Genomic DNA, 16,651 nt, shown 5'->3' with positions numbered 1-16,651 from the left:
GTACAAATATCCAAACCTTGGTTTCACTTTATTTTGATGGTGCCTTTAACACATTCTGTTGACTATAAGTAACATTGCACCTACATGTCTACTAATTTTCAGAGTGTTAGTAGAGTATTAGTTGACTGTTAGGGTTATGGCTGGAATGTGTTGACTTATACTTGCAAGGTCACTTATAGTATAGAATGTCTGCTGGAGGACCATCACAATAAAGAGTTGGCAGATATTAATCAGACAGTCTACTCTGACAGTTAGTTGACATGAAATTGCAAAGTTACTTATAGTCAACAAAATGTTCGTAGGGGACCATCAAAATAAAGTATTAGGCCTACCATCTGCTTGCAAATGTTATTAAATGTCCACTTTACATGTTTTAGGTGCTTTAGTCGCTATAAACAATGAATGCATTTTAGGTGAACTGGGACCAACAAACAAAAGAATATTAAAAAAAATCTATTTCAACATCCACCTGAGAGGAGCCAAGAAATTAGTGACTATATTAAAAAGTTGACCTCTTAACTTCCGTGCTCTCCACACTAAAAAGGGTAACACCCTCTAGTGGCTTTTGAAAGCACTCATTTCAAATGTCATTAACGTCCTAATGAGTGACAGTGCTTTTAAATGAGAAACGGACTGCAGGGAATAGGAGTTAAAATGGTGCCCGAATGTGACTCAAAAATTGAAAGAGAGTAGATAGACGACAGTCTATGCAGATATATTATGAAACCCCGCTTTGCACATACTACAACACTAGCTCAACACATATGCAGTAATGACTAATTTGCTCAGTATAATTTTAAGAGGACAACAGAGGGCGCTGTGTAGCGACATATGGCGCACTGTTCACATTCTGAATAGCGGGGCTTCCTTCTGCAGGCGGCAGCTTTGGTCCAGTCACAGCTCAGCTCGGCTCTCTTAGCTGGGCAAACCCGCACACATCTCCCCCGAAACCCTCCTCCCCACAGTTTTGCAAAGTGCAAAATAAAAATAAAAAATAAATAAAAAAAAGAGAAAAAAATAAATAAAAACACAGTTTGCAGGAATGATTTCCTCGAACAAGTGTTAACGGATTAAATGCTTTACTAGATACATTTCATACAGCACCAAACGGGAACGCGAATGGTACTTATTAAAAGAGGTAGACTATATAAAACCTCTGCGCTGTGGATTTGATGGTCAGAGTTCTGGTCTCGGAGAGTCACCGCACTCACTCTCTCACTCCTTTGCACCGGTGAGTCAACCGAGCGTCGATCGCTGTCCGTGGTGCCTTTTCTGCGCAAAAAGCCCATAACAGATGGAAAAGCGTGAGTATGTAGGCTAGTAGAAGAGCTCACCGCATACTTCTGCCGAAGAAAACATCACACGAACGAAAACACATACTATTCTAAAAGACCTGGAAAGCCACAGTGGGCACCGTAACCGAGATGAACTGGGACGCACGGAGTGGTTTGGGGTGTGAACAAAACCAGATTGTACTACTACTTCTTTTTAAAATCGAATGATTGAGGTGAATGCATTATCGGATGGTTAAGTAAATATGCTGGCACGTTACTATTTGTTAAAATAAATAACATAGGCTATCAAACTAAACCACTTCTAAGATATCCCAATTAAAATATGACTGCGTAAAATAGCCTACATAGGCGATTTAAAAGTACGCATTTTGCATTAAATAATACGTGCTTCCCCAAAGTTAGATTAGACACAAACTAGTCAAAATGTGCTAAATAGTCTTGTTTGTAACCGTAGCAACAGTTCCGTTACGAGCCACGCGCACTCCATCGATAAAACATAGGCTACTGTCGGTATAATTTCACACTTTATTATAGATTCATCGCAAACATCTTTGAACATATTTTAGATAGTTGACGGTTGGCTAGACAGTTTTGGTTTGCGCGACACCATCCGACCTCAGCAAAAATATAATTCATTTAAAAAAAATAAAAAAAATAAAATACAGTCCCTCTGGAAGGCGTTTAATATTTCGCACAGTGCACCTCCAACAGTCTCCAAATGCTCATTTCTGGACAGTAAATGACACTATTTTGCTATAAGATGCCCTTGCGAACAAAAAAGAAGAGACACTCCTCAAACAGTAGAACTAAGCGATCAAGTTGAGCCTTGTTTGTCGCACAGGGGGTGGAGAGAGAGAGAGAGAGAGAGAGAGAGAGGGAGAGAGTGAGGGAGCGAGAGAGAGACTCGCGCGCAGAGTGCGGCAGATACACACGCGCTTCTGCTGCAGGTGAGAGGCGCGCGCTGGACAGAGGGACAGTCCTCGCGCTGGAATTTTAAAACCACATTCCTAGCATCTCTGCCAGGATCATAACTCCATTGTTGCACAGTTTTGCATTTTGCCTTAAGGCTGAACAGCACAGTGGCACTGCGGAGATTTTTTTTTTCTTTTTTTTTTCTGGTGCAAGTGAGAGAACTATTAAGCTGAGTGGACTGGAGAAATCTGTGCGCGCGGACACGGCACACGGAGAGGACAGATCGTTTGCGGCTTTATCCGTAGAACAAGAAGTTCTGATATTTCAGTTTCTAATCCGTATTGGTGGGATATCATCTGGAGCGGAGAACTGGCATCTGGGAAAGCTGGATTTAAAACCTCATGAATTGACTGCGCATTGGATTGAATATCTGGCTTCGCTGCCTTTAATGAAGACTCGGCGATGTCAAGTCATGGCAAAGACGGAGTAGTCTCAGCAAGTAATTTTGGCATGTTTGTTTCAAGCTTAATATTGAATGAATTTGTGAATACTTTCTGTCAGTGTTGTGTATATTTTTGATGGACAAATCCAAAAAAGGAATAGCGCGAGCCTAGTCTGAGAGGGGAAAACATAACAGAAATGCGCTATTCTGCCTGAGTTTGATAACCACAGAGAGCTATCCGGTTGTGAAAACGCATGCAGTGAGAAACAGGCGTTTTAACACAAGCGAGAAGGAGGAGAAAAAACTGTTAAACAAAACTATCATTCAGTTTAGCCGGAAAATCTGCGAGGAACAATGAGGACTACGGTCATTGTGGACTATTTAAGATACTGCTTTCTTATTCTGCAGCTGCTGAGTCAGCCCGCAGCCAAGCAAGTGCTCCGGTACCGCTTGGCTGAGGAGGGTCCTGCCGATGTCCGGGTAGGCAATGTAGCCGCGGACCTCAGCATCGCGGCTGGCATGGATGTGACTTATACCTTAGAATCCGGTTCCGAGTACTTCAAAATTGATAACATGACCGGAGACCTGAGCACGAACGAGCGGCGGATAGACCGCGAAAAGCTGCCGCAGTGTCAAATGATTTTTGATGAGAACGAATGTTTTATAGATTTCGAAGTATCCATGATAGGACCCGCGCAGAGCTGGGTTGATCTATATGAGGGCAAAGTGATTATTTTAGACATAAACGACAACACGCCGTCTTTCCCCTCACCTGTTCTCACCCTCTCCGTTGAGGAGAACAGACCCATTGGCACACTTTATCTCCTACCCACGGCCACCGACAGAGATTTCGGTCGGAATGGAATTGAGCGATACGAGTTAATTCAGGACAACGGCGAGAGCTCTGTCAGACGGATCGGAACTTCCGGCTCCGGCAGTGTTGACACTCACACGGGCAAGCGGAGATTCGACGAGGGGGCGAGCCGTAGCAGCGTCTTTGAACTTCAAGTTGCTGACACCACAGACGGAGAGAAGCAGCCGCAGCTTATTATCAAAGGGGCACTGGACAGAGAACAACGCGACTCCTATGAGCTGACTCTGCGCGTTAGAGATGGGGGCGACCCCCCACGCTCCTCCCAAGCCATTCTTAGGGTAATGATTACAGATGTGAATGATAACAACCCACGCTTTGAGAAGAGTGTTTATGAGGCAGACCTGCCAGAAAACAGCTCCCCAGGTGCCCCCATACTCCAGCTAAAAGCGGGCGACACTGATGTTGGCGTCAATGGACAGATTGAGTATGTTTTCGGAGCAGCCACAGAGTCAGTGCGACGACTGCTGCGGCTAGATGAGAGCACTGGCTGGCTCAGTGTTTTGCACCGAATCGACCGAGAAGACGTGAGCCAGCTTCGCTTCACAGTCATGGCACGTGACCGCGGTCAGCCTCCTAAGACTGACAAGGCGACAGTGGTCATCAATATCAAAGACGAAAACGACAACGTCCCCAATATCGACATCCGAAAAATCGGACGCATTTTTCTCAAAGACGGAGTGGCTAATGTGGCGGAGGATGTGATTGTCGATACACCCATCGCTTTAGTCCAAGTGTCAGACCGAGATAAAGGACCAAATGGTATAGTGACGTGCACCGTAGTGGGTGATGTTCCATTTCAGCTTAAACCTGCTAGTGAGGTTGAGGGTGAAATGAATAAAAAGAAGTACTTTCTCCATACGTCAGCACTCCTTGATTATGAAGCAGTGCAGGAGTATAACGTAGTCATTGTTGCCGTTGACTCTGGGAGCCCTAGTCTCTCTAGCAACAATTCATTAATAGTGAAAGTGGGGGACATGAATGACAATCCACCAGTTTTTAGCAAAAGCACAATGGAAGTTTCATTTCCTGAAAACAATGCTCCAGGTGAGCGTGTCGTCACTGTATTGGCTTTAGATGCAGACAGTGGCAAAAATGCAGAGATCTCTTACTCCCTGGACTCCTCTGTGAACGGAATATTTTCCATTGATGCAGACACCGGTGACATCCGTGTTAACACCATACTTGACAGGGAGCAGACGGAACGATATGAGTTCAAAGTTATCGCCAAAGACAAAGGCATGCCTGTTCTGCAGGGCTCAGCCACTGTGGTAGTCCTGGTGGCGGATAAAAATGACAACGAGCCAAAGTTCATGCAGGATGTGTTCACTTTCTACATACCGGAAAACCGGCAACCCAACAGCCCCGTTGGCATGATAACGGTCATGGATGCCGACAAAGGACAAAATGCAGACATGAGTCTATACATTGAGGAAGAAGAAGACATTTTCTCCATTGACAACAACACAGGGACCATCTTCTCAAACATGGCATTTGACCGTGAGCAAAAAAACACATATTCGTTCCGTGTCAAAGCTGTTGATGGAGGTGATCCGCCCCGGTCAGCTATAGCCACGGTGTCTCTCTCTGTAATGGATGTAAATGACAATCCTCCTACTGTTACTTTTCCAATGAATAGCTCATACACACTGCTTCCTCCTTCTAGCAATATAAGGACGGTGGTGAGGACTGTCTCAGCTACTGATTCCGACACAGGTGTTAATGCAAACCTCAGCTACAGAATAGTTGGCGGCAATCCGTTTAAGTTGTTTGAAATTGACTCTTGGACTGGAGTAATCTCATTAGTTGGCAAACTAGAGCAAAAACACTTTGGCCTTCATCGCCTGGTTGTGCAAGTGAATGACAGTGGGGTTCCGTCGCAAAGCACCACCACACTAGTCCACATCTACGTCAATGAAACACTCTCTAACGCCACTATTGTAGAGGCACAAGTTGCCAAAAGTCTTGGTACACCGCTCAATGCTGACATTGCAGGAGACCCCAATTATGACTTGGGAAAGCAACGGCTGAGCATCGCCATAGGGGTTGTGTCAGGCATCATGACTGTCATTCTTATCATCCTGGTGGTCGTCATGGCCCGCTACTGCCGTCCCAAGAACAAGAACGGATATGAGGCTGGAAAGAAAGACCATGAGGATTTCTTCACACCTCAGCAACATGATAAAGGCAAGAAACCTAAGAAGGACAAGAATAAGAAAAAGTCCAAACAGCCTTTATATAGCAGCATTGTCACGGTAGAGGCATCCAAGCCAAATGGGCAGCGCTACGATGGCGTTAATGAGAAACTGTCAGACAGTCCAGGAATGGGCCGCTATCGGTCCGTCAACGGTGGCCCCGGAAGCCCAGATCTTGCCCGCCATTACAAATCCAGCTCACCCTTGCCCACCGTTCAGCTGCACCCTCAGTCGCCCACAGCGGGAAAAAAGCACCAGGCTGTTCAGGACCTGCCGCCGGCCAATACATTTGTCGGCACTGGAGATAACATATCCATCGGATCAGACCACTGTTCTGACTACAGTAGCCAAACCATCAACAAGTACAACAAACAGGTATGAACCAAATCTTTTATAATTTTAATCTATGATACCAATCGCATTTTTTATACTTGAATCTTCAAGATTTTATCTGAGTGTCTATAAACACCAACACTATTCAGCCTACACTGTAATACTATCATGCTGGATATATGTATTTTTAGCCAATGCTTCTGTTTCCCTGTATCGACCTGCTTCGCCTCATAGTGCCATTTAGATGTAATGCTAAAAGCGACATGAAGGCATTCTTCAGTCAGGGATATCATTTCCGCTGGGCCACCCGGGGTGCCGAGGCCACGCTGTGGACACATTGGCACATCTTTTAGTGTAGTTGTAGGGCAGATGATGACATTCGTCTGTGTGTGTGTGTGTGTGTGTGTGTGTGTGCATCAGAGGATCGAATGGTTAGTTCTTTCTCTTCCTGGGAGGGGGCAGGATAGTGAGATGAAGCAGAAGGAGAAAAGATTGAAAAAGGTGGAATGTTAGTTGTGGTGTCATGTTTAAATGTGCATATCCGAACAGACTGGGAACATCTGGGCAGGAGGTCACATTTAACATTCCTGTGCACTTGTGTGTCTAGGCAAATTCAGTGACCTAGCAGTGAAATCTGGCCTCATTGCTCACTCTCTCTCTTTCTTATCTCACATTCTTTTGTCGTTATTTTTACCCAATAGCTCTTGTACTGTCCTCGTCATTTATTCCATTATTTAAAGCATAACATGCCCTTTGTTACAGCAGCCATAAAATGGCTTTCTAAATTATATGGCACACGTGTGAAATAATCAATTTATATCATTATTGTTCCATGTCCTGTAGAGCGCTTCAGCGCTTGGTGAGGTTAATTCAAAATGAAGCCAGCTCTTTCATTGTCCAGATTTGCCAGGAAAAGAACACTTGCCCTGTTGTTTCATGTGTTTTCTAAGGTGGTTAATGCATTATTGATTCCTATCTAACATGCTGTAAGTAGTGTCCTCCCTTGCATTCCAAAACAATGCCCTTTCTAAACTCAAGCCACAAGATAGCCTTTTCTCTCTCTTACACACCCTCACTCATTTCATATCTTCTTATGTACTGTACATATCTTCTCTGATTCACACTTTTTCCCCCCACTGTGCATTTAGAATCACCTACTCTCCATTTTAATGCCTGCTTCCTCCGTCCAATATCCCACTTGTTTCTCTTTTCTCATTATGTTTTTTTTTTTTTTGGCTCCTTGCACAGCTTTTTTTATTCTTTTGACAACTCTGTCCTGTATTTATTTTATTTCTCTCCCTTTTTTCTACCCTCTTGAACAGCCCTCTGATGGGCTGTTTAGGTGTCTGCACTTCTCCACGAAAGGAGTACTGATGCCTTCATCTTTGGGACATCTCATGCATATTTAACATACAGCCTCCATTTGCTGCCCCGCCGCATGTATTGTGTGTCCAAGTTCTCCGCTTAGATACTTATTTATTCGCTTTTTATTTGAAAGCTGCAGTGCTTTGTACGATCCGTCCATTTGTTTGTCCATTTAAATGCAGCAGACTTTCACAGGGTGCTGAGCAAAAGGGTTCTACACTATTACCAGTTTGCAATTACAACGTCCTTGGCAAGAAGCGAGATCAAGTCCAGCGTCATTACGTACGTCCCTGCTGACAATTTAAGAGGAGCTCTTTAGATGTTTTATTGAGTGTTATCAGGAGTAGCCAACATGCCCTTGCAAAATCCCATTAAGATAGCATAATAGTCTATATCAAATACTTTATAAAGAGAAGTCATTAGAATTTCATTTTTGAGCCTAATTTATTCCCAGCTGGGTTTTGTCAGGAGAAGCCTTTTTTTTTCTTTTTACTTTTATGATGACCTTAATTTCTCCCCCTTTTAAAATTCTTTTTATCTGTATTTACCTTCCTTCCCAATCTCTTTTTTGCCTCTGTCACTCATCATGAAGGGAAAATGTGCCAGACACACTCATAATGGACTCAAAGCACTAATTCTTGATGAATCACTGATTTGACGAGTGTCATAATGCTGTAAGATTTAAGTACAGCTGTGTTAAGCACAGAAAACATAATTGGTGATTATTTCCCTTAATATTGTAATTTTGATTATTAAGTTTGCTTAATATAATTTACAGTTTTTTTAGTTTTTTGTTTTTTTTTTCTATGATTGGGGTCGGTAAGGGGGCATTATGTAGATTATGTAGATTACAAATCCAAACTGGTCCAATGAGAACACGGTTTAAACGCAGTACAATTACCAAACACAATGTGTCTTTGGTCAATAGTATTATTTTTGTCAAAAATAGTGACCACCGAATGGATTAAAATGTTGCATGCTTCTTGTTCACAGCCACAAGACACCAAAATGTTGCTATGGTTATCACTATGTCAGTCATAAATTTTTCGCTTGTGACTCACACACTGAACTATAATTTAGCATATTCACTCCTGCATTTAAATGCAGTTGCCACTCCTGAAACATTGCAGTGTTTACATGGCCATTAGTTAGCTGCATGAAAAATACAACTTTTATTCAAATTGTGAATAGTATGCACACAGAAATTGAGGAAAGAGCACTTTCCAAGCTTTCAATCACTTCATTTTTGTGCTCTCATGAAAACTACCATTACAATCAATAAAGCTGACTACATTGAACTATATAGATCTTGTTTGTTATAATGAGAGGATTTGCAAAAGCATAGAACTCAATCAGTGAGCTTGCGCTAAACAAAAACTGCATTTTGAGTGGATTTCTTCTACGCAATGACTTAATGAAACACCTCTGATTGGTTATTCCAGTCATGCGCTCAATTGCAATTCTCAATGCTGCAAAAACATGCGTTGCAATTATTTTTCGGATTAATTGCACTGCCTTACTGTCTGATATACTTAATGTAACTGTATTAAATATAGCTGTTGTGTAAAACTTATTTTTTTATTAAGTGGGTTTCCAGTAATGCTCAGTAATTTTAGGTAGCGTTTAACTTTCTGCTGGATGGTAAAATTAGATAAATTAGATATAGAAAAGATATAAGATATATAGTTATACAGAGTCAGAACAGGTCACATGACCTCATTGTTATCTGAATGTACATGTAGCTTTTAAATTAATGATGGGGAACATACAGTGGTATTATTAATGGTGTCTTGTAACAGACTTGAAATACCTAGTTTTCTGGACAAGATTCATTTTCTCTTCACAGAACAATTCCCTCTGGTGAAGTCATCCATGAAAACTACCTGTGTTTTTCTCCTTGTGAAAAGGCCCAGCTCTTTTTGATCGTGTTTGATTTCATTTCTTGTGGTCTGACATCTGAGATGCTCTCTCTTTTCCCCTTCCTCTCTCCTTTTTCTCTCTAGTGGAGGAAAGGCTAAAAGAGACAGGAACTAGAAAGAGGGCCCTGTTAACAGGCTAGAGAAAGGTCTCTACTGTTCTCTGTGTTAGTGTGTGTGTGTGTGTGTGTGTGTGTGTGTGTGTGTGTGTGTGTGTGTGAGTAAGTGTTGAGAGGGATCGAGTGCAGTGGCCTCATAAATGTGTGGTCTGGTTTCATGTTACCTACATCCCCCTAATGTCCTTACACACAGAAACTCATACACACACACACACACACACACACACACACACACACCCAACATCTTCGGTCTTGATAGCAGAAACTACACCGCGCCGATCGCCCCAGACAGGTATCCGGACAATACTAGTGTTTCCATGTCCCGTTGCACATGAGACATTCAAGCTGTTGTTAATTTAACCTAATGCAGGGGGGAGACGCTACCTTCCTGCAAGACAGAAATGTAATATATCAAGGTGTTTCACAGTTATCAACACCTCATGCTTTTCTTTGCCATTCTCTGAAAGAATATATCTGGTTGTTTGCTGTTAGTAACACTGTTTTCAGCTGCTGGTTAATGCCTTTATTGCATTATATATGCCCCATTCAGCTGGTTTAAACAAAGATAATGTCTCTGATGGGATGGGAGAGTGTTTTTTTTTTTTTTTTTTTACTGAAAATAAAATATTTCTTACTGTCTGCAAATTTGATAGAGTTTAGCTTTATGCTTCAGCGCTCCAAAGACACAGAGGTGAAATTTACTGAAAAAATACTATAATTGTTCATGGATTAAACCATCAAAAACACAGTCTTTAATAATTCCCCCTGATTCTATAACTCTCTAGGTCAGCGGAGAGCCAGAGACTAAATGCAATTCGAACAGCATGAGTGTCAATCACAGAAGAAAATGATTCTGGCCTATTTTGTACAAATAGGGCTGGGGTTATAACAGCCTCATTATTTTGAGCCAAGATCAACATTTGAATCAAATATCTGTCATTAACTAGCAGTTTTTTTTCTGCTCATTTTTTTTGAGAGCGCAAAATGGTTTGGTTTGTACTAATCCGTCTCCATATTTAGGGCCCTATCTTGCACCCAGCGCAATTGACTTTGTACACCGAAGAATGTATCATTCCTATTTTGCACCCGACGCACAGCGGACTTTTCCCTCCACAGACGCACGTCGGTAACTTAGGGAATGAACTTGCGCTCCCGGGTGCGGTTCAGCGAAAAGAGGAGGCGTGTTCCGGCGCGAACGTTCCATGGTGCTGTTTTGCAGTTTCAGAAAACAATTCCGCCACAGATCAGGAAAAACCTAGTCTAAAGTCAGTGGCGCGTTATTCAGATGCTATTTTAAGGGCGCATGCTTGGCCATAATGTAGCGTGTGCACAACGCGCATACACTTTGCTTCTCTACTCTACACAGATGCAGCATTTCCCATTTTTGCAAACCATACATAATTACAAGGAAAAATATTACCACACGAAGGAAATCATTATGGTGTCCATGAAGATGTGAAAAAAATAGGCATAAATCTAGCTTACACATTTACCCAAATTATTATACGCCTGTTTATCCGAAGCTAATTTGGGTGGGTTTCTCCTATCCCAATACAATGTCACTTCTCTGTCTTTTATGGCCCTGATGAGAACGTCGGTCTCCTCGGCTGTGAACCGCTGCTGGCGTGCGCCTGGCAAATCCGCCGTTACAATAGCAATCCGCCATGGAACAAGCGTGCCTGCTTTTTAAAGGGAATGTGAGATGGCGCTCTGATTGGTTTATCGCACGTTACGCCCAAACCACACCTATGAGTAATGTAGCTACTTCAGACCAACCCATTTTAGATTTGCGAGATCCGCCCACAAAGTTACTTGCGTTTCACGTTTGATGCTTGCGTTTCAGATCGTTAAAATAGGGCCCTTAGTCTTGTCTGCGGATATAGCTGAGATTTGTAAGTCTTTTTGAGGTCAGTGTGGCTTGTTTGTTGTGGTTTCAGCCTTAACCACGCTTTCCAGCTTGCATTTGTTTTACATACATGTGCCTGGCGGACCAAAGCATCGCTCATTTTGGACATGTGCAAGCAATACATAAACATGGCCATGAAAATGCCAATCACTTCTCCAGCATATTTATTTGTGTGCTTTTGCAATTCACCTTGTATTGCTGCCAGCAAAACATCCATGCAAATCACAGAAGCTTATTTTCATTAAATACAAGGTGTTTTTATGAGTTGCACGAGGAGAGTGTGTACATGAATATGACCTTTAATTTATAAATACTTGATTTTCTAGTAAATTAACTTTAAATATTAGATTATAATTATCTACGGTATTTTCAAAAATGTTTGCCAAGTAACCTCAGAGTTGAGAATTAGCCTTCAATCAATGAAGCAATCAAGCTGCATTTACAAGCAGCCGTATATTCTATTCATCACAATACAGAAGCGTAAAATTAACTACACGCCATCGTCGTCACGTCACATTAAATAACACGCCATGCAATGGCACGGAATTGCTGGGTAATGGAGACCCAGGACAGAATTAGATCAGCTGCAGGCTTGATTGCTGTGTTATTAGGGAGAGCTTGTCAGCTCAACGCCAGCATTGAATGGCCAACGCTGACCAAATCTGTCACAGGTTCAGATGCGACTCAAGACAGCACACTTCCATGTGGAGAGAAAGAGAGGGACTTTTGAAATTGATGCATATGCAAATATTATACTTTGCAAATTAGCATATGCATAGAATTATTCATTTACTTCAAAACTGGATCCCCAAACAAAAGCGGAGAGTCACAGATCATCTTGGATAATAGAGGCCAACTCTTAATTTGCATGCATAGGTCAACGTTTTATTTGTGCTTCCACTGCCCTGTGTTGACACGGGCGTATGTAAAACAGTAAATGTAAATGACCTGTGGAACTCAAGCCAGAAATATAAAAGCTGTTTTTGATACAACACAGAGCCAAGTTAACACAGAAAACAGTAGCATTTTTTTTTTTTTTTATCTTCCTCTTTTTGGAGCGCAGTTATAGTGATTTCACTTGAACTTTTACAAGCAGTACTGCAACGTCTCTTTGATTTCTTTTTTCCTCCTGTTACTGTAAGTAATCTATCCTTTCAGCTGCCCGTTGACAGCATGATGTAGCTCGAGCGTGCCCAGCAGTCTCTCTCGTTCTCTTTCATTCTTCGCCTCTCTTTCTTTTTCTCAGTCCCTCTGTCGCCTTCCTCCTCTCTTTATTCTCTATTATCTTCTCTCTCATAGTCTCTTGTTCCTCAATCTTCATGTGAATAGTCTTGATTGAAGCAACGGAGATGCACTTGTAACATTTATCATGCTAAAACGATGAAAGTGACAGTTGCGGGCAGAATAGAAGCGAAGGGGCTGAAGCGGAGGGAAAAAGTGAGATCATCTCTTGATTGGTTGGCTGCTGTGCTGATTGTAAGTGCCGGTGTCATCGTCTTGTGTGCTTAACCCCCATCTGTACTTCAATTCTGACATTGTTCAAACTCACAGGGTGCACTGGATTACAACTCTCTCTCTCACACACACACACACACACACACACACACACACACACACATACATTGTAATACTGCAGATTTTTTTTTTAAACACTCAGTTTTTTTTTGCCTGTCATGCACGCGCTTGTGTGTCTGTCAGTATAAGGATTTATCAAGGCAATAAGCCATGAGAGGTCGTGTATTGCAGTACTTTTTTACCAGTTAGGTAGTGTTTTTTTAGGCAGAATCCAAAGCAGAAAGCCCTATAACCGTAGTAAAATAGCTGTAATGCACATCCTAGAATGGCTAATTTCTTTCATAAAGTGAAAAGAACTGCAAAACAAATAGAACATAGTTAACAGTAATTATTTATTAAGGCTATTTAGTTTCTAAGCAACACAGCAACTTGCAATTCAACTGAATTGCGATCACAGCTTGAGTGTATATTTCAGCATATTCTTTATTACTGGATTTATATGTTTTATGTCATTATGCCTCTCTGGCCATTTTCAGGTCAGAGGAAGTGAATATATGCGTTGGTGTTACTTTGCATGTACATCTGCCAATTTGTGCATATTTGTGTAATTGTTTTCACAGTCACAGCCCTGTCTGTGTTTAAGTGGTGCTTGTAAAAAAAAAAAAAAAAAAAAAACCCGCCACTTAACATTGTTCTAGGCTAGCACAGGGGAATAGTTCACTGTCAACACAACGAATACAAACAGGGATCAGATGGTTGAAAAAATCAGATGGGTCTTTTGCTTGTTTTAATAGTGCTATGTTCTTATTCATGGCCTGATGTGGTTTGTGGTGCATCTTGGCACATTTGCAACCCATTTTACTTAAGCAGTGTGATGTATTTCCAGTGGGCGGAACTTGATTGATCTATCAGGATCGTGAAAAGTGGTCTTTATATGAGAGGTAGTTGGAGTAGACTGGCTGAAGTATAGGAGGGATTTGTGACATCAGGGGTTTGCTATCAAAAGATCAGGAACATTTTAAGTGTCCATGTGGTGAATTTCAAGTGTTTAATGTTGTTGATATGTCTATGTGGTGTCTTTAATATGCTTTAAGACAAACCATGTGCAAATTCATAAGTCAACACCATTGCTGAGTATATTCTCTTTTAAACTGCAGTGATCTAAAGACAGTCTCACAAACTACCTTGTATCCAATCACGACAACGTGTGATCGTCAATGAGTGGATCTCTGAGCTGGTGTGAGTGAGTGGAGCAAGTGGCAGAGTGAAACAAGGGTGTAGAGTTACATTCTGTCTATTTTAAGGCATGAAGAATTTTCTTTCACAAAAAAAAAAAAAAAAAATCATTTTGGTAATCAAATTTGAGTTTTAAGGGATACAATTATTGACGGGGGACTTTAATAAGAGAGTAAATAGTGTAAATTTTGATTCGGTGTTTTAATTGTAAAGGTGCTCTAAGCGATGTTGGGTGACGTCACTTCTTCACACGGTTGACGTTCGAAGTATTGTCAAGCAAAACGGAGGCTAGCTCGATATATACATTACTGGATAGGGAATAAGGATGAGGATTTGAGATATAATCTTATCCAGTAAACCACAAGGACTGCAAAAGTCATGTAAATTCATTGGTTAAAAAAGAGTGAGATCCCTGAAGAACATTCATCACTACTGGAAGCTTGACATTATTTTTAGTTGCTAATTTACATAAATGTAATATTTAATTAAATATTTAAACATGAAATATGTTTTCAAAGCAAAACTAGGGCTGGAATATTGTTGGGGACAAAGAGGTTGAGAACCACTGGCCTGTGATTTCTGTATACAGTATGCTTATCTGTGCAGTGGTGACGTTTGTGTTTCTTTGTGTGTGTCTGTGTGAGAGAGATAGAAAAAACTTCAAAGTCTTCAGGCATATCACGCCAAGTGTTTGTGTTTGAGCATGTGCCTGTTGAGCAGGTCTCAAGTCCGTTGCGAAACTCAAATGAAATTGCCATACTAGACCTTTATGAAAGAGAAAGGAAACACAATTTAAAAAAGTGTCATTTATGGATGACACCGCAAAGTACTCTCTCATCACATACCGTCGCTGTCGTCCAATCAAAATTTGCTTTGGCTGAATGAATGGATGTTTAGGGGCTAAAATAAAACGCATCAAGAATGACTGCCAACTTCATTCCGCAATGAAACATCTGCGCGTGTTGACATCTAAAAACGGGTAATATCATTTTCCAAATCCAGATGGTTTTAAGAAACGTAACCCATATCTGTCACCACAGGCACAAAATCAGCTGCTTATACCTATATGCACGCACACGATCCGTCTCCAGACGTTTATTTGTCTTTTTAACATTTGCTCTTCTCCAGTGTAAAGCACACGAGCGTGAGGGCCTGAAATATTAAGTGAGTTGTGATCTCTTGACTGCATAAGTGGAGATTAAACACTGGGGCCAGTATAAATAATGCACAAAGTCTTACATATTTGTGTAAAGGAGACTTCTCCTCATCACAGAGGCCTCATTTGTATGGAGAAGAGATACGGCTGAAGTCAAATGGATTCAAACGGCATGGAAAAAGAAGTGGAAAGGACTGACGGGATTCTACCAGTCCTCCATTTCTTTCGCCACAGTGTCATTCTGCAAGCCGCAAAAAGAGATTACAACTGTGTGTGTGTGTCCAGACCGTTCCCAAATGAGATTATGTGTGTGTGTGTGAGGCAGGAGAGGGAAGGTTCAGCGGCCATCCATCAAGTTATGGGAGAGCTGTGTGGCATTGCATCTCAGGAGCAAGAGCAAGGCCAAGGTGCTCTCTCTCACTGTGTGTGAGTACGCGTGTTTGTGCGTTCTTGTGCGAGAGAGAAAATGCGCTGCAACGGGCCTCTTCGGTTCAGCCATTCCATCACAAGAACACTGTCACTTAGCTACATGCGAGGAAAGGTGTCTGCTCGTGTGAGTGTGTCTGTGTGTGCGATTTTCGATAGATCTCAGAAAATAAGAAAGCTGCAGACACAGAAATCGCAAGAAATGAGAAAAACTGAAATAGTCTTGGTGGCTATGAATATCAAAGACATTTTTTGTTGTCTTGTGTGTTTTTAGGAGCGTGCCTGTGTTGTTAATGCTATTTTTTTCCTGAGCGTGCAAACATAATCCAGAACACTAGCAAGCTGCAAAAATATTCATTATCTCACGCCACCTCACCCGGCTAGCCAGGAAGCGTTATATCGATGAGAGGCCACCAAAGAGAGACCAGGCTATTAGTGCTGGCCAATAAATCTTGTCAGTGCACGGAATGCAGGGCGGCCTTTGAAAAATGAAGGTCACGCTCAGGAGTTTATGAGAGGCTGTTATAAAATCAGCTGAATTATGGAGTCCCCTGGGCCTTTTCAGTCATGTTAATTTCAGACGCTGTGATCTGGTGTCCTCCCTCGCTTGCCATAGTATGGAATAAGACGGGTGATTAGGTGAATTATATTGTGATTTAAGGTGGGTTATGCCATGAAAGTGTGCTTGTTCACTCTGTGAATAATGATCGGGGTGTCAAAGTGTGTGTGTGTATGTGTGTGTGTGTTATATTAAGGCCATATTAGACTAAATCCAGAAAAAAAAAACATGAACTAGGCCAAAATATTTAAACCTATTAAACTTTGAGAAGTCACATTTTGACTGTCAAGAAGACTGAAATATAAAATGTTTCTTTGAGCAAAAATAAAAGAAGAATGATTAAGTGATATAAAAAAGGCATTAACTTAACTGAACGTGTTTTAAAGTGTGGCGCCACCAACTGGC

The 16,651-nt window shown here is 41.6% G+C and overlaps 1 protein-coding gene across 1 annotated transcript in view; it reads left to right on the top strand.

Moving 5' to 3' along the window:
• Window positions 1-733: 733 nt before the first annotated feature.
• Window positions 734-16,651, top strand: part of pcdh7b (protocadherin 7b) — a 132,575-nt gene continuing 116,657 nt past the window's right edge. The window contains 1 exon segment of the mRNA XM_084405163.1: window positions 734-6,090. Within this exon segment, the coding sequence (XP_084261289.1) occupies window positions 3,004-6,090 (3,087 nt within the window). The 5' untranslated portion in view covers window positions 734-3,003.

This window comes from Rutilus rutilus (assembly GCF_951802725.1).
Source record: "Rutilus rutilus genome assembly, chromosome: 3".
In the NCBI taxonomy this organism is placed as follows: Eukaryota; Metazoa; Chordata; class Actinopteri; order Cypriniformes; family Leuciscidae; genus Rutilus; species Rutilus rutilus.
Note: the sequence above shows the minus strand (reverse complement) of the source record. Positions and strands in the feature narration are given on the sequence as shown.